Here is a 22307-nt window from a genome sequence, read left to right as displayed (position 1 = left end):
CAGGCAATAGCCAGTTGAGAGTATCAGGAGACCCCAGCTGAGCTTCAGGGGCACCTATTGTGTCAGGACCCCCCTATAAAATGCAGTCCCTTTGAGACAGGGCTTGAGAAATGCTTTCTGAATCAACCATCTCACACCCTATGTGGTCCTGCCTCTGTACCTCTATCTGGCTTCATCTTTTTTGTTGTTTATAAAAAGGCTCAAACTCTCCCTATGCCTGGGTTTTCCAGGAGAATGGTTAAAGTCCTTTCTGCCACTAGCTTAGCTTATGTTCGAGGGTAGGTAGTTGAGTAGCTCAAGAAAGGCCCAGGCTGAACCACTGACTTTTGGAGGACAGCTGGCAAGTTTGCATCCATCTCTTCTGGGCAAGCCCAATCTAGATCCAAAGTCAACAGTTTTCAGAAACATTGAACCAAGACTCTGACACATGCCCTTCTGCATACCTGTCCCTGTTATGTTCCGGCCATGGAGGCACAGATGGTTGGGCAAGCAACGCCTGTGGCTCCCCGGCCGATGGCTGTCTGTTTCCTTGGGGGAGGGGATGGGCCTTATCCTTTAAGTCCAATGTGTGTCTGACTCATTCCTGAACTCACTGAAAACAAGGGGTGGGGTGGGGCTGGAGTTAACATTCAACCTGGGCCACTCTCAGAACCTCTCCCTTGTCACACCCTCAGGAGAGAGTCTGCCAGTGCTGTTGGCGACAGCTGAAGCTGTATATGCTATGTGTTCAATCTCTCCTTGCCAGGTGTACTGCTGGCATCCTTGTCTAAGTCACCACCCTCCTGGACTTTGACCACAGCCTCTTAGTGGCTTTCCAGCTTCACCCTTGCCTCCTCTCTCTCCTGGAACCCTGTGTCGTGCAGGCTGGTCACCTCATTCCCCCTTCGAACCCCCTCATCCTGCTGCTTGGGATCAAGCCATGCTGTCATGCAGCTTTTGCAGGCTCCATCTCCTGGCCACATGAGTCTGCTTGCTTCTATCTAAACAGACCACATTCAGTCCCACTTTGGGACATTTGAGTGAGTGTTGCCACCTAAAATGCTCATCTCCCAATCTCTGTTCAGCTTGCATCTTTACCTCCTTCATCCCTGCGCTAAAATGCCCGCCTCCATGACCCCCTGGTGTGAGATAGTGACTTTGCCTGGCATTATCCTTTCGGTCTCCTCCATAGGCTACAACCACTGGACACTGTAATTAAATACCTACATTTTCTGGTTTCCTGTAGACCATTATAACGCAAGATCTTGAGTTGTGTTCTGAGGAGGATCATACTATGACAACACGCTGATGCCACATGGGGTGGAAGACAGCGAGGTGTGGAGCTGGCCCTGAATATTCCCTTGACCCTCTGCACACAGACCACTGGCCAGAGCTTCCTACATGGCTTATCACATGGGCTGAGGCTGCAGGGTCCCAGTCACTTCTCTTGCAACCACCCATGGCTCAGCTCTGCCTTGGTAGGTTGAGTCTGACACTCCCACTTTTAGGTCTTCCTAATTTAGTTCCTTTGACCTAGAATACTTATTGTCCTACACTGTCCCAGGCAGTGCCACCAGCTCCATTAGCATGTAGCCTTACCTCCTGCCATCTTCCATGTGTCCCTTCTGAAATCTTCCCTCAACCTTGAGTGTCAGTTCAAATTGCCACCTCCTCTTGTCCCAACCACAAATATATGTGTGTTCATGAGCATGTTGTATTTCCACAATCAGAAATTGCCTCTCTGACCTCTGGCTTCCCAAGCCCTCTGCGTGTACCTCTCCTGGGATGTGTATTGTGTTCAGCTAAATGAAACAAAGATTAACTGAGCCTCTACCAACCAGTTTCTTCCCCAAATCTGGGAACTCACAGGAGGAGACCTAGTCCCTCACTTTAAGGTGGTTGTGTGGGAGACAAACACAGCAATGGCACAGTCACAGCCACTCTCTGTGTCCAAGTCCTTGTCATGTGCCAGACGCCGTGGGAAGAGTCTAGCTGCTCTACCCGGCACTCTGCCGTCTAAACTTGCTGATGGGGAAGTAAACTTGGGGACGTAGAATGATCTGTCTCAGGTCACACAAGTACTAACTACGGAGCTGGAGCTGGTATTTAATCATTTGCCTTCAAAACAGCATATTTAACCATCGGGTTAGACAGTCACCTGGGGTTATAAAGCTAGTTATTTATTATTTATTTATTCCGTGCCACTCATCTTAGACAAAGCTACTATATGTTTATTAGGTGCTTCACTGGGGTTTGTCACAAAGGAGGTGACATTTGGACAGAGACCTGATAGCTAAGCAAAGCTTTCACAGTCAGAGGAATGGAGATGGAGGTATCAGAAAGGAGGAAAGGACAGAGGGAGCTATAAGCACTGGATGGGGGAGGGGATTGGGACATGGCTGGCCGTATCCCTCCATGTGCAGGATGGCACACAGGATGTGTGCTGCCTTCCTGCAGCAGGAAGTTAAGAGGGTTCTGAGGCCCAGTCTGCACTGATGAGAAGGGTCATGTCAACTGACTGTTGACATCCGCCATGGGGTGAAGATGCAACCAGCAGCTTGCTTGATAGGTGTTTGAAGTACTTATTTGCACTTGAAGGTGGAATGTCAGGTGTGAGCGAGGTTATTCAGGACTATGTGGGGAAGATTTTCAAGTACCACACTAACCGTAGTGACCACTTTGCCCTCGTGCCTCCCTTCACAACAAGTGTCTGCTAAGAAACTCTTGGGGTATCATAGGTGATATTTAAAATTTCAGTTATTTATTTCTTTGGTGTGGGGGAGCATGCATATGCCAAGTTGTGTGTGTATGGATGTCAGAGAAAAACCTGAAGGGGGTCAACTCCTTCACCACGTGGGTCCCAAGGTTTAAACTTTTGGCTGCAAGCACGTTTACCTCCTGGGCCATCTTGCCACTTGAAAGTATGGCTTCTTATAACAAAATTCCATTACAAGAAAATAACTGAAATTTAAGTCAGGACTTGGATCCAGGCTTGACTTGTCTTTGTGGAAAAAATAAAACCGACTCCCAAACAAACCGTATGTGCATCGGGCTTATTCAGGCCAACGATGTGATGATCCATTTCTAATTATAAGCTATATATTTGGATTTAAAAAAAACCACAGACTTAGCCCCCCATCCCCAGTTGATCACAGTAGTCTGAGGTTTCCAATAATAACACTAATTAGTGGCTTGTATCTGCACTGCTCTTTACAATGAACAAAACACTTTTTCCAGGCACATTGTCTCATTTAATCCTTATAACAATCTCAAGGGAAAGACAGTATTATTCTCATCCCCTTCTTAATGAAGGGGAAAACGGAGGCTCGGGGAGATTATTTAACTGGAGTCCAAGCCTCCATTCTTTCGGCTTTGCTGTGCCGCATCTCTGAGATATGCTAACACACCCCTAACCCGGGTTCTAAATTAGAAGGAAGACTTTTTTTTTTTAAGTTGAATTTTTATCGATGTGAATCATGTTTCCTTCACCCACTGGACTTTGTCTCTTTGAAGCGGTTGGGCTGAGCTGAACAGCCTCAGAGGCCCGGGGTGGGGAGGCCAGTGGACTGCAGCTGGCTTCTTCTCTCTGCCTGCATAGAAATGCTCAGAGCCTTTGTTCCTGTCTTCCTTAGCTGCAAAGGTAATACATGTACCTGGTAAAAAATTCAAATCGTGTAAGAAAAAAAGGTTTAGCGGGAAGGAGAGGTTCCGCCCACTCCAGGCTTCTGGTCCTTTTCCCAGAAGCAAACTCGGTACAAGCATTTCTTGTTTCTCCTTCCAGAATAATCCTCTGCACAGAGAAGCCTGAAGTTTAGCTCCTTGTCTCCCCAAGCAAACGATAGCCTAGGTGCAACTGTGCCTCACACTAATTAGCGATACAGCAGAGGGTTTTCTCCCTTGGACCATGCTGCCTGGCCTCATTCTTTTTGACAGATCCTTAGCAGTCTGTTGCTTGATGGTCGGTCCATCATTTGTTTAACCTGTCTTCTTGGACGGGAGACAGGTCAAGTGTGTGTGGGGGGAGGATGTTTTATGTGTGTTTGTGCTCATGTATGTGGGGGTGCACATACCAGCATGTGCACATGTGGAGGCCAGAGGTCAGAGGTAGGTTTCCATTATTCTCATGAGCTTGTTGACTTGGCTAGATATGCTGGCCTAGCAATCTCCTGGCTTCCTTCTGTCTTCTTCTGCCAGCACTGGGATTACAGTGAACGATGCTGTGCGCAGCTTTTTTTTTTTTTTTTTTTTTTTTTTTTTTTTTTTTTTTTTTTTTTTTTTTTTTGCATAGGTGCCTGGGATCTGAACTCATCCTTATAGAGGAAGCAGCTTACATACTGAACATTCCCAGCCTCCCTGAAGGACTTTCCTTTCTTTTGCTTCTAACAATGTTCCTTCTCTAAGCATCCTTAAGGGAATCTTTGTGTATATGTATGTTTGGAAGGATGAGTTCCAAGGACCAGCGCCTATATTCTCAGACTCCTGAGAGTAGATATTCCACAGACCTCCAAAGGAACCCACTTCATCTCCCAGACACTCTTTGAAGGCATTTATGACTGAAATTATCCCTATAAGAACATACTGATTTTATTTTCAGACCTGGCTTTCAAGGCAACCGTGCACCCAGTATCCACTGCCTTTTAGGGACCTGTTTGGAAAGCATTTCTTCTCAGGGTTGAAAAATTGTACTTTCTATGTCCCTAGGTTCCACTAGCCATGGAGATTCCTCGCAGGGAGATGCCTAATTCCTCCAAGTGCATGCTGGGGATCTTTCTCAGTGTGTCTTTCCGGTGTGTCTGAAGCTCATCCTGAGAAGGGTCTTGCTGCATGGAGACAGGACCTTCCCCAGAGTTAGGATCCCAGTCCTTTGGCTGGACTAGATGATGGACTACAATAGTCCTCTAGACCCCGCCCACCCAGAGATAACACTAAAGTATGCAACAGGGACTTGGGGAAAGGCTGTCAAGAAGGCATGGTGACCTAAGTTTAATCCCCAGAGCCCATGTAAAATGCTGGGTAGTGTGGCACCTCATCTGTAACATAGCACTAGGTGTGTGTGTGTGTGTGTGTGTGTGTGTAGGACCCTTGATCTTACTGGCTAGTCAGTCTAGTTGAATTGGTGAGCTCCAAGTTCAGTGAGAGTCCCTGTCTCAAAAGAAAGGAGGAAGGGAGAGAGAGAGAGAGAGAGAGAGAGAGAGAGAGAGAGAGAGAGAGAGAGACAGAGTGCAGAGCCAGGCATGGTGGTACACACCTTTTAATATCAGGCAGAGGCGTGCAGATCTCTGCGAGTTTAAGGCCAGTCTGGTTTACAAAGTGAGTTCCAGGACAGCCAGGGCTATACAGACAAACCTTGTCTCCAAAAGAAAACAAAACAATAGAAAGTAGTGAAGGAAGACTGCTGATCCTGACACACACACATGCGCACACAACAACAACAACAACAACCAAGAAGAGGTAGGGGTCCCAGTCTACCTCATGGTGGGATGGTGGGATGTTAGCCTTTGTGCTGAAGCAGGGTGATGCTGGATGGCCCCTCCACTCATCTCAGCTATGCTGAGCCGGGCTCTGAACTGAAAGGGAGGCAGAGAAGGTGATAGGGCCGTTGGGAACTCAAGGCAGCATTAGTGAACTAACCAGTATGGAAATGTTCTGGTGTTTCAGCAGCCAGTAGGTGTGTTGTGTAAGATTATTTTGTTCAACTTTAGGCTAATGTGCACATTTAAGCACATTTAAGGTAGCTAGGCTAAGCAATGATGATGGGCAGAGAGAGATGACGTGCTGTGTGTTGCTCCTGGTGTATTGTGGGGAGCTCCAGTTTGAGTTAGAGCTGGGCCTCTTATTAGCTACACAATTTTCATCAGGACATTGACAGTTTTCTTCTCTCCAAATGAAGGGATTTGTACCATTTAATAGCCAGTGGCTCTTGCTCCACTAAAGTTTGAAGAAACAAAACAAAAAATATTTTAGAAGAATTTTAAACATGCATTGCCTTTATAGCAGTGTGTGTGCACTCATGTGTGCGCGCATGTGCATGCATGTGTATATGTGTGTGTGTGAATGTTGCTTCATCATTCTTCAACCTCATATCATACAAGAAGAATTCAAGAAATAGAATTGAAGAAAGGATTTGAAAGGATTATTTGTCTTAGGTAGCATGGTGCATATTCTAGAATTATAAAAAAAAAAGTGTTGGGAAAAAAAGGGAGACAGACTTGAATTCTAACTTGGATATAGTTATAAGTGTTCATTTAGTCACCAATATATAGGGAATTCCTAGCAAGCAGTGGGCATTGTGCCGGGCTCTGAGAATGGAAAGAAAGGAAGGCAGGAAGGCAGGAAGGCAGGAAGGCAGGAAGGCAGGAAGGCAGGAAGGCAGGAAGGCAGGAAGGCAGGAAGGCAGGAAGGCAGGAAGGCAGGCAGGCAGGCAGGCAGGCAGGCAGGCAGGCAGGCAGGCAGGCAGGCAGGCAGGCAGGCAGGCAGGAAGGCAGGCAGGCAGGCAGGCAGGCAGGCAGGCAGGCAGGCAGGCAGGCAGGCAGGCAGGAAGGCAGGAAGGCAGGAAGGCAGGAAGGCAGGAAGGCAGGAAGGCAGGAAGGCAGGAAGGCAGGAAGGCAGGAAGGCAGGAAGGCAGGAAGGCAGGAAGGCAGGAAGGCAGGAAGGCAGGAAGGCAGGAAGGCAGGAAGGCAGGAAGGCAGGAAGGCAGGAAGGCAGGAAGGCAGGAAGGCAGGAAGGCAGGAAGGCAGGAAGGCAGGAAGGCAGGAAGGCAGGAAGGCAGGAAGGCAGGAAGGCAGGAAGGCAGGAAGGCAGGAAGGCAGGAAGGCAGGAAGGCAGGAAGGCAGGAAGGCAGGAAGGCAGGAAGGCAGGAAGGCAGGAAGGCAGGAAGGCAGGAAGGCAGGAAGGCAGGAAGGCAGGAAGGCAGGAAGGCAGGAAGGCAGGAAGGCAGGAAGGCAGGAAGGCAGGAAGGCAGGAAGGCAGGAAGGCAGGAAGGCAGGAAGGCAGGAAGGCAGGAAGGCAGGAAGGCAGGAAGGCAGGAAGGCAGGAAGGCAGGAAGGCAGGAAGGCAGGAAGGCAGGAAGGCAGGCAGGCAGGCAGGCAGGCAGGCAGGCAGGCAGGCAGGCAGGCAGGCAGGAAGGCAGGAAGGCAGGAAGGCAGGAAGGAAGGAAGGTCCTTACGTTCGTGAACCATGCAGAGACCATTGGATATGTCACAAAATGTATCTTGGGACCTAACTGACCTGTAAATGTTTTGATGGTAGGTGATAACTGTCACTTTCTAGTTTAGTTCTTGACATATGACAGATTGATTTAGGAATTTTCAACCCCCCCCCTCTCTCTCTCTCTCTCTGTGTGTGTGTGTGTGTGTGTGTGTGTGTGTGTGTGTAGGGGGGTATGTATACATGTGTATGCAAGTGTAGTCACATGTGTGTGTACATGGAGGCCAAAGTAGGGCACAGGGTATCCTCCTTTATTGCTTTCTGCCCTATTCCTTTGAGATTGGTTCTCTCTCTGAACCCAGAGTTTGAATTTTGGGGTTAGGTTGGTGGCCAAAAGCTCCAATGATAATCAATCCTGGGGTTTATAGGCATGCACAAGACCATGGCTGGCTTGTTACATGGTTACCTCAATGTGATTACAGGTCCTCCTGGTGGGCTAGCAAGTATTCTTAACCACTGAACCATCCTTCCAACCCTGGGATTTTTAAACTTTTGACAGTGCAGAATCAGACCTACAAAACCGTTGTGTTTCCCATCTTTAGTACAGTATTAGTGAATCACATGAGCCAACACTTCATTGTAAAATAAATTTTGTGTAAAATTATTTTGTTCAACTTTAGGCTAATGTGAACGTTTAAGCACATTTAAGGTAGCTAGGCTAAGCAATGATGATGGGCAGATTAAGGTATTAAGTTTCTTTTTTTAGTATTTAATTTTTCCCATTGACATTGTTTGGAATATAGTCCCATCATAAATCAAGGAACATTTGTCTGACATTCTCAACAGCTACTGTCAGCTAATGGCCAAGCCTACGTGCTCTCCTGTCTTAGATGGATTCTAAACTGTCATTCTTGCTAATTGGTTTTAATTGTAAAGGATGCATACAGAGGGAAAACACAACAGAACTATTAAAGCTAGAGTTGGTAAGAACATATGTGTGCCTTTGCTTTTGTTGGGCACCAAGACAAATGTAAAAAAAAAAAAAACCATTTGCAAAGTTATTTTAGACATTTTTGGTTGAGAGTTCTCTCTCCACAGTCCTTGGCTGTGGGGTGCTTTGATCCTAGGGTGAGCAAACCTCTTTCTCGAAGCTTTGTTTTCCTGGTGTTTTGCTAACCTTATATGCTTCAGGCTTCCTGGTACAAACGTGGCTGTCTGGTCTTTTCTGATTCTCTCAACACATAGAAGGCAAGCCAGGGTTGAGCTCAAATCAATCATTTTTGATAAACTATCCAGATTCTAAGGACCTCTTTGCAGTATTTCCATTGACAACTTCCATCTCCACACTCATAACAGACCAGCAAGTCCTCTGTTCCCGAATGGATCTGAAATTCATTTCATGATTTAGATGCTTTGAAGGAACTGGCTTGCTTAATCCTATTAAATATATATACAAGGGCTGGAGATTCTAAAAACTGCTTTTGAGATTTTCAGATCATATTAAACTCAAGGTACTGCTACACTTAGAACAGTTTCTTGTTTCTCTTTGGGAGCTGAGCTGAGCTGATTAGTGTCCCAGGCTGAGAACGCCTGTAATATGTACTGATACTCTACGTTTGACGACTCTCACGGAAACCAACGCTTCTCTCCAAGAGTCCTAGGAAGAGTAGGCTGTTTCTATCATTGAATTATGGATGTTTAAATCCTGGAGAATTTTAGGAACGAGAAAGGCATGGCTATTCCTAGGCCAAGAGAATATGGAGAATAGAAATGTATACTTAGCCTTCGTTAAAGCAGGAGTTGTTAGATAAGGAACTGGAGAGCCTGATTTTCCCTAGACGATCTGCCAAGGATATGCCCAGGCTCTAGAGTCCCATGTTTGTGAAAAAATTCGGAAGTGAAAGTGCTGATGTCCCACTTGATCTTTTGTCATAAAGTTTCTTGATATGACCCTTGGAATGTGCTTATCACACTGCCTGTCATACACCAAATGTTAGTTACCATGTTGGCAAATCCTGCCTCTGTTTTCCAGTCTGTACACTGGCCATAATAATGAGGATTCAACAAGGTCATACACGTGTGATATGTAAAGCAGTGACTACTATCAGGAGTTCTGTCAATGTGATAGCATCTTTGTAACACAAATTGAAAATGTTTTCCCTAGCATTAAAGGGTTGTATGCAATGTGGCCAAGAACACAAAAGCTGGAGATGTAACTAATGGCTGAGTGTACTTGCCTACCTTGTGCAAGGCCCTGGACCCATCTTGAAAATAGATGGATGGGTGGATGGATGGATGGATGGATGGATGGATGGATGTCAGAATTTAAACCTAAAAATCTGTCCTTATAGCTTCTGAACTTTGTGAACTTAACCTTGGACTTCCCCTCCACAGAATGGGACTGATAACAAAAACTTTTTTTTTTTTTCTAAGATTCTAATGAGAACAAATGAGGACAGTCTTGGTGATGTGCCTCATGTGGTGCTTCCTGGCTTAGATTCTGTGTTCTGTGAATGCTCGCACATAGTTTTAGGCTGTTGCTTTAAGCATTTGGTGGAAACTAAGGGTGCCAAGAAGGGTGTGAGTTGGGAAGGGCTGCTTCTCTGGAGAGAACTGAAGGTGACTTCGGTGATGTTTGCAGATGCAGTTGCCCTCCTCGGCTTCCCCTATGCTTCCAGTGGAGAAAACACAGGCATCTTGAAGAAGCTCTCAAAGTTCCAGAACCGAGAACTAGAGGCCACCCGAAGCCAGCGTGTGGACTACCCCATGTAAGGGTGGGAAGGTCGAGGGCTGGTGCGACGGGCTTGTTTGTATCTGAACACCTGGCAGGCTAGTGGCAGAATCCCCTCTGAGGCTCTGTGAACAAATGCTTAAAGAGAATAGGAGAACCAGGAAATGTTAATGTTAGGTGGAAATTCTTTCTGCACATAGGAGTCATCCGTTTTCCTTCATCTTTTTGGGCTGGTCCCAGAGAGCAGGCAGCAAGGTGTTGAAACTTAGGTCTGCTGAGGTTTCAGGTGCAGCCACCCACAGCCAGCATAGACTGTAGTCACGGCCTTGGCCCGCTTGGTCCTGGAAGATTGGATGAACTGCTAGAACCCTCAGGACCTCTGATCTCCTCCATTGATTTCAGCAGAATCCACATCTATTTTTCCTTCTGCTGAGCTGAAGATGCTGGAAATGGCTCCTAGCTCACCTCAGATCAGATGGATTTAGCCGAGTGATTTAATTCTTCCTGTGCGGCTGGCGGTAGAAAGATCTTGAGTCACTCGCCGAGCGTATGTTCTCGCTAAGCTTCCTTGTAATAACTTATCTTCATGAGCTTGCTCAGCTGGGTGGGTCAGGAGGGAAGTCTGTGACACCATCTGTTTGCATAATGTGACACTGACTTCAAGGCCAGCTTGCAAAGCCCAGAATATTCTGAACGAGTTCTTTGGCTGTATCCTCCAAAGAACTGAGAGCCACTGCCACCTTAACCCAGGCTTCAAATTAGCTACTGGGGTAAGTGGCAAAAGCAGGATGTGTTTGTTTAACATTGAGTCATGTGTCATAGACCAAACACTCTGACTCCCTGCTCCTTGTCTCTGAACTATTGCTCTCTTGCACAGCTTATAGCCTACTAGTGTTCAGCAAGTATTTCCTGAATGGCTGATGTATCATGTATCCTGGCTGAAACTGTCCGAGTTGAGTTGGCTACTGCTAATCCTCGTTCCTTAAGTCAGAGATATACAATTTTTCCCTTTTGTATTTGCATGTGTGTGCATTTTGTTTGTGTGCAGGTAGATACATGTGTGCCTGCATTCAGAGGCCAAAGGTCATTCTTTAGCTATTCAAGTTGAGTTGTCCAACTCGTTTTTGAGGCAGGGTCTCTCACTTGCTTAGAACTTACGAAAGAGGCTAGGCTGGCCAGTGAGCCCCCCTCCCCTCCCCCGCCCCCCATGCCCCCGGGATTCTCCTGTCCCTGCCTCCCCAGAGCTGGATTACAAGCAAGTACCACTATTCTTGGGTTGCTGGGTTATCAGGTCATCGTGATTGTAAGGCAAGCACTTTACCCACGGAGCCATCTACTCTGCCATAGTGTCTTCTTTTTTTGTTTCCTTTCCCCCAACTAAAATAGCCCCGTGTGGGAATGGAACAATTAAATGAACTGTATCACCTAGGTTGGCTAGAACTGAGCTCCTAAAGCACCCAAACATGAGAGGTAGGATGGTGCATTTGTGTCCGTGTGTCACGTGGGGAGGTCATTTACAGAGCATCACAGTTGGGGCTTTTATCCCTGAAAGAAACAAAATTGCTCAAAAAGCCCTACTTATGGTTTTTTTTTCCCCCTTCTAATCACAGATATTAGAATAGCTCCTTATCACATCGCCTCTTATTAAAATCCATATTTTTATTCACCGTCTCGTTTTTTATCAGCCTCAATCAAGAATTCAAATTGCTGGCACGTGAGCATCTCAGAGAGTCCCCACCCCCCAACGTTTCAGTGCAAGGTAGAAGGAACATCAGCAAGTTCTGTACAAAGGAGCTTAACTCCTATCTTTGCAGTTACTTTAACTACCTCTTTTGTCTAAAAATCTCAGGCTTTGCAAGCTGATCTCCCATGATGAGCACTAAGGCAAATCCACCCCTTCGTTAGAAAGAAAGCAATTTACTTGGTCATTGTTAACTGTAATTACCTGTTCTTGGATGATATCAATCAGCAGAATTTTTTTCTGCCTCCCTCCTTTAGGGTCACCGTTTCACTGTGGCTTTATTTACTCCATTATTGCGAGGCCAGCCTCTGTGGAATTCTGTACTTTGTTGATTCTAATGAGATGTACGGCACGCCTTCTGTGTTCCTTACGGAAGAAGGTGAGTATACACAGAGCCAAGGAATGATCTTGTAGTTTTCTTACACTCTTTCTCCTGGCAGAAGCATCTGTGTGGGATAAGGGAGATATTGTCAGTGCCACGGCTCTAGGAGGTTAAAATGTGCCTTGTTTTGCAAGCAGCCAGTGGGGATTGTATGGGGATTGTAATTATGCCACTTTGATGTGTAATCCACTAAAACAGGAGTGGAGAAAGAGAGGTTTGTTCCTTGCATTAAACACACACACACACACACACACACACACACACACACACTTGATTATTTTGGGTAGACTCAGTCAAGTAATCTTACTAAAAATAATTCTAGAATTATGACAAGTGTACAAAGTTGGAAAAATAAATTGGAGAGATACAGATGAATTTTGGGTTCAGGTTGTTAGACAAAGGTCTCTTTGTTTTCATTTGGAAATAGAAGTTGAAACTAGAAACTGGGTGCTGTTTATGCAGACAAGACCATAGGGAATTAACTGTGAGCTTCAAATTAAGTCTTTTTTTTTCCTCCCCTTAAGGGCTCAAAATAAATACCATATTTACAAAGAAATATACGTACAAATGCATTTTTGGATGTTGCTCATTCTGTTTTGTTTTGCTTTTCCCTCCCTCCCCCTCCCCTTCCCTCCTTCCTTTCTTCCTTCCTTCCTTCCTTTCTTTCTTTCTTTCTTTCTTTCTTTCTTTCTTTCTTTCTTTCTTCCTTCCTTCCTTTCTTTCTTTCTCAAAGTCTCCCCATGTAGGATGAGGGAAACTTGCTGTGTAAAGCAGACTGGTCTGGGACTGGAACTCTCAATGCTCCTGCCTCAGCCTCTGGTGCTAGGACTTAAAGTGTTCACCACATGGCACCTGGCTTGGCTTGGCTTCTGTTTAAAGGGAAAAAAGGGACTGTGGTTTAGTCTTGTAACTTCTTAGGAGGGTTACTGAGAAAGGATTGCCTCTTCATACCATGAAGTGTTCCTCAGTGACCCCATGACCTCTTGTCTTTTTTTCATTGTAGGCAGTTTGCATATTCAAATGCATCTCGTCAAGGGAGAAGACTTGGCTGTAAAAACCAAATTCACCCTCCCTTTGAAGGAGTGGTGCCGACTGGACATCTCTTTCAATGGAGGCCAGGTATCTGCGTTTACTCTGCCTGGAGTCCTGGGGACATCTCTTTTGAGCTAAAAAACATTGTTACGAAGGCAAAGAGCCACAAAGCCTGGGAGGGAATTTGGCTAACGATGCACCCTTTACAATTACGCTGTTGCTAAATCGAACTTTATAGATGGAAGTTTAAATCATAAGACTCTCATCCCATTTAATTAACTTTTAAAGTGGTTCTTTCCACTCTGTGGCGAATGAGTAAATACTGTAGCCACAGTTATCTGAGTTATTCAGCCCTTCTCCCCTAGGGACACAGGCTCCCTGCACTTAACTGTCACAATCACATCGGCCATGTTCACATGGCCAGATTAGATCTACAACTTTTTTAAAGGAATTTATTGGCTAGTTCAGCTTAGAAATGATTTGACTGCTTTTGGCAGTCGAAACAATTGCTTATGCTTGGCACTAAACACACTCGTAATAACCAACGCATGTAAGTGATGATTGTGTTGGGAGGGAGGGTCTTTATCTATTCTGTACATAAAACGTTGCTCATAACTCTCTCAAACCCCCCATAACAGAGGTTTTTATGGATTGTGGGAAATCTGTTGCTGTAATTGAAGACGATTCCATTTCTCCATCGATGCGATGCCAGCATGCTAGCTTTTTCTGGTTACTTTATTTTCTCATCAGCTTTTCTTATTGATTTGTGATTTTCCTGGAACAAAACTGGAGGAGGCGTTTTGTTTGTCTCGTGCTTTAGATAACTCATGGTCCTCCCTTGTGCTTAACATTCCCACCATTCTGTGCTCTGAAGAGAAAAAAAAAAATTAATCAGGTCAGCTCTCGCCACCTTCCTGAGAGGACTTAGTAAGACGCTAGCTGGAAATTTTTGTATACTACTTTTTCCTTAGAAAATCTGCAGTACCATAGCTGAGGTCCACATCGCCCATGTATGAGAGGTACATGCTGTGCCACCAAGACAGGCATCACATCATCAGAGCAGATTCATAGATCTGATTCTGCACCTGCTGTATGGAAGGCACCAGGCTCCAGTTACTTACAGACTATTTATGGGAGTAACATTAAGCACGTGAAGAGAAGTCATAAGGCAAGCTTAATTGCCAAATGATTCATATTGATTTCTAGAAGGAAGACAGCATTCCATGCTGGGATGCTCAGGGAAGCGTTCGTGTACAAGGCTTTTATGTTTGGCCGGAATTTAAATGGGGAGGAAAGGAACAGGGGTCTCTGCTATGACTGGGAAGTTCACAGATAAGCCAAGTTGACTGTTGCTACAGACTATCCAGAGACAAAACGTTAATTCCTCATAGTTTTGAAAGCTCTTGCTGGCGTCTAGCGGGAACCCTCTTGCTGCATTACAACATGGTATGGTATCACTAAATGGTAGCCAGAGAGAATATTCTGGCTGAGATCTCTCTCTTTCTCTTCTTCTTAATTTTTTATCACATCGATACACATATGCTTAGTTTAGTGTGTATATGTGAGTGCTGGAATTCTCATGCCACCGTAATTATATGGAAGTCAGAAGATAACGTATGGGATACAAGCCCTTCCTTCCACCGTGTGGAACGAAACTCAGGTTGTCAGTCTTCGTGGATCTACCCTTACCCATTGGGCCATTTGGGGGCGTCTCTTCTTAAGTAGCTGCTAATCCCTTAAAAGGGACTCATCCCCATGGCTTCATATGATATGAATCCCAGAGTTTTCACCTCCAAATATCATAAACATACACATTTAGGAGTTAAATTTCCAATATATAAACTTGAGGAGCATAAAAAATTAATAGGAAAAAAGAGTTATGTCCTTGGGGCTAGAATGTGCAGAAACTTCAATTTGGACTTTAGCTTGCAAGGCAGTAGAGAACCATATTGTTGAACAACCAAAAGATACAGTACCTTAGGTGGAGAGAAGAGCTGCGTAGTGTAATGTGTGGTGTGATGAAGCCACAGAGAAGTAGGAAGGGCAACAAGGTGGAAAAAAACAGGGCTCTCTGCGTGAGTGTGTGTGTGTGTGTGTGTGTGTGTGTGTGTGTGTGTGTGTGTACAACATTCAAGAGCATGTGTGTGTATGTGTGTGTGTTTGTGTGTGCTCTTCTGCCAGTGGGTTTGAGATATTGAGATACTTCCAGACTTGTCTTTCTTGCTGCCTCTGCTGGACTTCTTCATGTATATAGGTTTAAACCTCTGGTGGGATTGCCACACTTGCTGCTCTGGCTAAGTCAATCAATCACTAAAAGTGGTTTCTGAGAGACACAACTGGTTGGGTTCTTTTCTCTTTTCACACGCCCTGTGACTGGTACGGTTGGTTTCTAGTGGTTTCCTTTGTCTTCCGTAGGCATAGGGTGGTCTCTAAGTCTTTGAGATTCTAGAAAGATCAGGACAGGTTTGCTAAACACTTCCTATAGAAGTGTCTGAGAAAAAGTGTCCCCATTAGTCCCAGGGACTCACACAAGTAGTCCTAGATCTAAGAAGAACCTACTTGAGACAACACATAACATCATAAACAAAACATTGTCTTCACCAAAATGAGGGTAATGACTCTTGTTGCTTACCAGAAGGGCGGTGGGATCAACCAGCAGTGAAGAACATAGAGCACCAGGCTTCTCCCCCACCCTGCCATGGCTCTGGTAAAACCAGTAAAACTTCTAAGCCTACTCGTACTGTCAGGTGTACTTCCTTGTCTTCTTCACAAGAAGTTTGGAAGCACAGACAGACACATCCGTCAACCTCTGGCTTAAAGTCTGGAAGCATAAAACCCACTGGCAGAAATTGCATTGTAGATATATTTAGACACAGCATCCAGTCATTTGGGGAGAGCTAAATTTATTAAGTCTTAAAATATACCCAGGGCTAGTAAACTGTTAATTTTATTTTTGTAGAAATTAATCAGGAGAAGGACAAGCACATTTCATGAGTAATTTATACCAAAAATCGTATATATTTATAACGTGGGGTGTGTGGCCTTACCTGACCTGTATATTTCTCTCCCAATGTAGATAGTGGTCACTGCCAGCATTGGATGGGACTTGAAAAGCTACTATAATCAGACCATTAGGTAAGTGCCATTTTCATCCACAGTAGTCTGTTGATGGGCTAAGGAGTCTTCACGCTGTAGCTTTCAACCCTAAGATTATTCTGCATACCTCATTCAGCTTTTCCAAGCCAGACTTTGTTGTTGTTGTTGTTGTTATTCTGTTCTTGGTTTTACATCTTATTTTCCACCTACCTCCTCACATGTGTGCACCAGACATGCATATGTACAGATGCTATGGTGTACATGTGGAAGTTAGCCATGTTGACCTGCAGAGGTCAGCCACCATATACATGTGGAAGTCAGAGGTCAGTCTGCAGGAGCTGGTTCTCCCCTCCCACCATGTAGGTCCCAGGGATCAAACTCAAGTTGTCAGGCTTGGTGGCCAGTGCCAGAACCCATCGAAGAATCTCTGGACCCAAGCTAGGCTTTGAATTTTTATCTTTTAACAGGCATTCATTCTTTCTATAATACACACACACACACACACACACACACATACACACATAATTTGGTACTAAGCAGGAGAAAGTAGTCAATCCTTTTTCCAAATCTCACCATAAATTCTTCCTTTGTGGCACTTTGTAATTTATTTTCTTTGAGAATTATTCTCTATGAAGGATTCTAACAAAAATAAATCTTAGTATTAATGTTGCTCATTGAGAACGGCTGGAAACTTTGGTGTCATGTAGAGCATAAAAGGAGACAGTCTTCATATTTATGTTCATAATCTAGATTTGAAATGTGTGCAGCTATTGATACTGGCACAGCTTTTCATCCGTCTGTAACGGTCTTCATAGCATTTGCAGAAGCTGAGAACTGGGGGCCTTGCCTTGTGCTTTGTTGATCTACCTTTCTTTCTTTCTTTCTTTCTTTCTTTCTTTCTTTCTTTCTTTCTTTCTTTCTTTCTTTGAGACAGGGTTTCTCTGTGTAGCCCTGGCTGTCCTGGAACTTACTCTGTAGACCAGGCTGACCTCAAACTCAGAAATCCACCTGCCTCTGCCTCCCAAGTGCTGGGATTAAAGGCATGCGCCACCACTGCCCGGCTTTGTTGATTTCTAATTTGCTCCTAGACCCACATGTAACAGTGGGTTTTATAGCGTCAAGCACAGACAGCCTTCATTAGGTATTTGGGAAACCCCATCAAAGCTGGATACCCAGATTCCCTCAGAAACTGGCTACCGAGGGAACCAGAACAGAGAGTGAGTGAGGTGGGAAGAGAAGCCACAGGCTTCTTCAACCATTCTTGTTTACATGTAAATCTCACTGGTTTCTAGTAGGTCCAGGAGTTTAGATCAATTGGGGTGTGTGTGTGTGTGTGTGTGTGTGTGTATTAAAAGATTAGGGTTTTTTAGAAAGGTTAAGGACGTATCATTGCTTACTGCCACGAGGTCAAGAGGGAGTCCATAGCTGTTTGGAAACATAGAGAATGAGGCTAAGAATAAAGTGGAAGTCTTAAAGTGTGCCAGAATTGGAAGCATCCAACATAGGCAGGTTTTCTTTATGGAAAATCTATGACTAAATCAAGGGACAGAGAAGCCCGACAGGATCTGAGGCTCCTTTGGAAATCTATTCATCGAGTCCTAGATATTATGGGTTGTCTCATGATGTAAGTTAAAAGTGGTACTCCCCTCCTCTCTGGCCCCACCCACTCCAGCCCCAGGGCATTTTAAGCAAGTGAATGGATTTCAAAGGTGGCTTTTCATTTCTCACGTGGGGGCTTCCTTTTCTACAAAACCCCAAACCCCAGAGACCAATACAAGTGAATGTAGACAGGTCACAGTGTGAGAGAGTAAGGGGTGGCATTCCAAGAACATGACATCATAGGAGTGACAGCAGCTCAATGCTGGCATGGCCAGAGCCCAGTACCAAAAACAAGAGTGGCTATGGCAATAGAACTTCATCGTCTCCATTCTCCAGAATCTGCAGTGTTAGCAAGGCCACATGCTAGGAGAGGTGGCCAGGACATTCCTCTAGGTCCCTGTGTGGCTGTCTCTATGCAATGACTCTTTTGGATAAAACTGGTACTGTGAATTGGGAGCCCTTACTGGTGATGGTGGGGTAGGGAAGCAACTCAACTTAAGAGTCATAAGAAAAAGACATTTTGATTCAATATTTAAAAAAAAATGAATGCAAAAAAAAAAATCTATGAACAGGGTATCAGACTTCTATAACAACAGAACCAGTATGAGCATAGACCAGGACTGATTGGGAGGTTTGTGCCAGTTCAGTATCTCAGGTAGAGCATCCAATGAGTCATAACTAGTCATATTAGCCCCGATCCTGATATTCTTCATTGCCAACTTTGGAATCTAAAGCAGAGCCCTACTTTTACAGTGATGCAAGCTAGGGAAGGGCACAGCATCAGTTGCAGGCTTCCTGGTTGGGTTGTGAGTGTTGTAAGGACACCCTGCTATCTCTTGTCTGCTCTTGAAATGTAAATGTAGTGTTGGCTTTATCTTATGAAGGTGAGGGCAGTGTCACAGGAACAGAAATTAAGTGTTCAGCAGCTTGTGCTGGCAAAGTAAGTGCCTATGAGTGACTTTTGGTGACAGGGATACCTTTAGGTTACATCCATCTGTCCGTGCATCTATCTATCTGTCTATCTCATATTTATTGAGCATATTTCACATTCCCAACACAGGGTTTGATTCTAGGAGTGGGAGAAGATTAAAAAGAGAGAATGCAGACTCTACTCCCAGGAAAATGGGAAAGGTATCCGATAAAGGAGAATCGTTCAGTAGAACAAATTCACAAATAAATTTAAAGTTACAGGCTATCAGAAATGCTGGAAAGAAATGGATAAAGTGGCTTGAGAGACTCAGAACTTAGATTAGGTCCTGAGGAATTGACCCCAGACAAAAAAAATGACCAGAGGTGAAGGGTCCTCAAGTCTCTTCTAGAAATAACTGCAAGTCTGGCTATGTCCTAATTCTGATTGGGGTTTATCTAGCAACGCCGGTCAATCTTCCGGCCTCCAGTGCTCTTGGTAATAAACCAGGGCCCTTTATGTCTAGATAAGAGGTAAGACAATTGTCTGAGGTTTTCCAAAGAGACTAGTCTGAGCTCTAGAGGAGTCTAGCTCAGCTTTCATGCCGGGGAAATTGATGACCATCAAACTGTGCACAATACAAGGGTTCTCTTACAATCTTGTGCAAACGATGAGAATTTCAGAGGAGAAAAATGTGGAAACATACTGTAGAGATGCAGATGGAGACAAAGATAGATGTACCTATTGATTGTTGATAATGATGACAGTTCAAAAATTACTGGACAGTAACATAGAGACCAAGTAATTTGTTATTAAGTGGGGGGAAGAAAAAGAACCAGGAAAAGCAAGGACCCTTACCTTAAGCATCTTATGCTAACTAAAAAACATACAGTAGTTCCTCCTTACCCACTTTCCATGGTTTTTCTTATGCACAGTCAGCAGAGGCCTAAAACTATTAAATGGAAATTTTCGGAAGTAAACAGTGTATACATTTTAAAGTGCACGCTGTTCTGAGCAGCAGGATGAAGTCTTTTGTACTGTGCATTGCCCTCGGTTGTGCATCCATGCAGTGGGTGTTACCTGCCCGTTACGTAGCTGGGTCTTCAGTTATCCTGTCAAAACACCAGCATTCATATTATCCCCTCTCCACTTAAACATGTCCCAAAGCATACGAGAAGTGATGCTGGAAATTGGGACTCCCAGAGGAGCTGTTAGATGCCTCTCCAAAGTACCATCTCACTCACACAGAAAGGATGTGCACAGCACTGAAAGATACTTGGAGGGGGACCACATTTGCGTATGCTCATCATAGTATTCGGCCCAAATTGCTCTACGTTGTCACTTGCTACTGCTCATCCTTTACCTCGTGGAATTTATTAATTAAAGCTTATCAAAGGTGTGGCGATACAGGGGCAGGAAGTCAGCATGGGTAGACTTTGGAGCAATACAAGGTTTTAGTCACCCACAGGGGCTTTGGGGCTGCACCCCCTGAGTGGTTAAGGACTATGATTGGGGACCGCTGTGTAAGTTTGCATCAAACTTTCCAGACAGGTCCTTCCCTTTGCTCGGAAAATTGGAGTTTGCTATCGTCTTTTTTTTTTTTTTTTTTTTTTTTTTTTTTTTTTTCCAGAAAACACACAATTTTTCTCCCTTTCCCTTTTCAAGAAGACAGTTGCAAAAACAGTTTGAACCCCAAGCCCTTCATAGATTTCTTCAGTCTTTCATAATTACTTACTATAATTCCACCGCTAAAATAACTTTCCTTTGTTGAATTTGCATACAAGTGTGGGTTTTGTTTGTGTGTGTGTGTGTGTGTGTGTTACTAGAGATTGGATAGACAGGGTCTTGCATGCCAGGCCCACACTCTACCACTGAGCCTTTGTTGTTTTATTTTGAAGCAGAGTCTCAGATGTTGTCTAGGATGACCTTGAATTTTTGGTCCTTCTGACTCGTCTTTCTGAGTGGCTGGACTTACAGACCCAGCTTAACTTGCTCTATAATGGAAGGAACTGTCTTTTTCCCCTGTTCTATTTTAATAGATTACATATTGAGGTTCGTACCAGGATTACAATGAACATAGAGTTGACAGTGTCTTGTCTGAGAAACGAACACATCTTAGTAAGCGTGTGCCTCCGATGGTGGGAGCAGAAGTCCAGCGGTGAGATGAGTATTCACACCCGTAGGCAGCAGCCATGGCGTCTACCGTGTGACACCACTGTCCTAAGTACTTTATGTATTAACTGCCGAGGAGCCACAAATCTAAAACCTAAATGCTCAAAGTCTGGCAATGTCTGAGTGTCACATCAGATTTTAGAGCGTTTTAGATGTCCAAGACATTTCTGATTTCAGAAAATTGGGGTTTTCTAAGTTTCCTGATTCTGGATGCTCAACCGGTTGAGCCTATGCACACACTGGGATCAATCCCAAACCCTCTGAAATCAGCAACATTTTGGAGCATTTTGGCCATTCAATTTGTAGTCCAGTCAACCCTCACAACAACTCTATAAATAGACATTATTTTCATGTTTAAAAGTGGGGGAAGGAATGAGGGCTCCAGAGACCCTCTACTAGGGAGCACCCCCAGTGTATCGTGAGCACCAATAGAGTTGCAGAGAACCGGGGCACCTCCAGCAAGCTGATTCAAAATAAAGCTTCTCATCCATCCAGCACCAAGTACTCTCATGTGAGTTAGACCATCACAGTCTTTCCAAGGTCCTGAGAAACAGGGTCTGTTCTGCAAGTCAGAGTTACTCACTTTGTGGTCTCTCTTGAAAAAAGGAGAGAGGGAGGGGCAGGGAGAGGGAGGGGGAGGACAGGAAAATGAGACACAGAGACAGAGAGGGAGAGAGAGAGCGCTTCATTTTCCATAGTCCTTCAAGGCTGATTCTGAAAAGATAAATACACAGAGTGGAAGGAAGGCCTTCTCTTCCGTAGGTGTTGCATGTGCCAAAGCGAATTCATTTCTTGTGGCAGTGGCACACACACACACACACACATACACACACACACACACATACACACACACACACACACACATACACACATACACACACACATACACACACACACATACACACATACACACACACATACACACACACACACACACACACACACATACACACACACACACACATACACACACACATACACACACACATACACACACACACACATACACACACACATACACACACACACACACATACACACACACACACATACACACACACACATACACACACACACATACACACACACACACATACACACACACACACACACACATACACACACACACATACACACACACACACATACACACACATACACACACACACACACACATACACACACACACATACACACACACATACACACACACACACATACACACACACACATACACACACACACACATACACACACACACACACATACACACACACATACACACACATACACACACACACACACACACACACACACATACACACATACACACACAGACACACAGACACATACACACACACACACACACACACACATACACACAGAGAGAGAGAGAGAGACAGAGAGAGAGAGAGACAGACAGACAGACAGACAGACACACATAGGCCCAATTTCCACCCTCTCCAGCCTCCTCCCTGACCAAGTATACTTGCTAAAGAATAGGGTCTTGCTCAGAGGCAGT

The 22307-nt window shown here is 44.7% G+C and overlaps 1 protein-coding gene across 2 annotated transcripts in view; it reads left to right on the top strand.

Annotated features, from left to right (window-relative positions):
- Nucleotides 1-22307, top strand: part of Sel1l3 (SEL1L family member 3) — a 110833-nt gene that overhangs the window by 16040 nt on the left and 72486 nt on the right. For both annotated transcript variants that reach the window (XM_076938501.1, XM_034509065.2), the window contains exons 3-6: nucleotides 9767-9893; nucleotides 11855-11976; nucleotides 12983-13098; nucleotides 16088-16146. In XM_076938501.1, coding sequence (XP_076794616.1) covers nucleotides 9767-9893; nucleotides 11855-11976; nucleotides 12983-13098; nucleotides 16088-16146 — 424 coding nt within the window. The remainder of the gene's footprint in view (nucleotides 1-9766; nucleotides 9894-11854; nucleotides 11977-12982; nucleotides 13099-16087; nucleotides 16147-22307) is intronic.

The sequence above is a fragment of the Arvicanthis niloticus genome, chromosome 7, assembly GCF_011762505.2.
Source record: "Arvicanthis niloticus isolate mArvNil1 chromosome 7, mArvNil1.pat.X, whole genome shotgun sequence".
Classification (NCBI taxonomy): domain Eukaryota; kingdom Metazoa; phylum Chordata; class Mammalia; order Rodentia; family Muridae; genus Arvicanthis; species Arvicanthis niloticus.
Note: the sequence above shows the minus strand (reverse complement) of the source record. Positions and strands in the feature narration are given on the sequence as shown.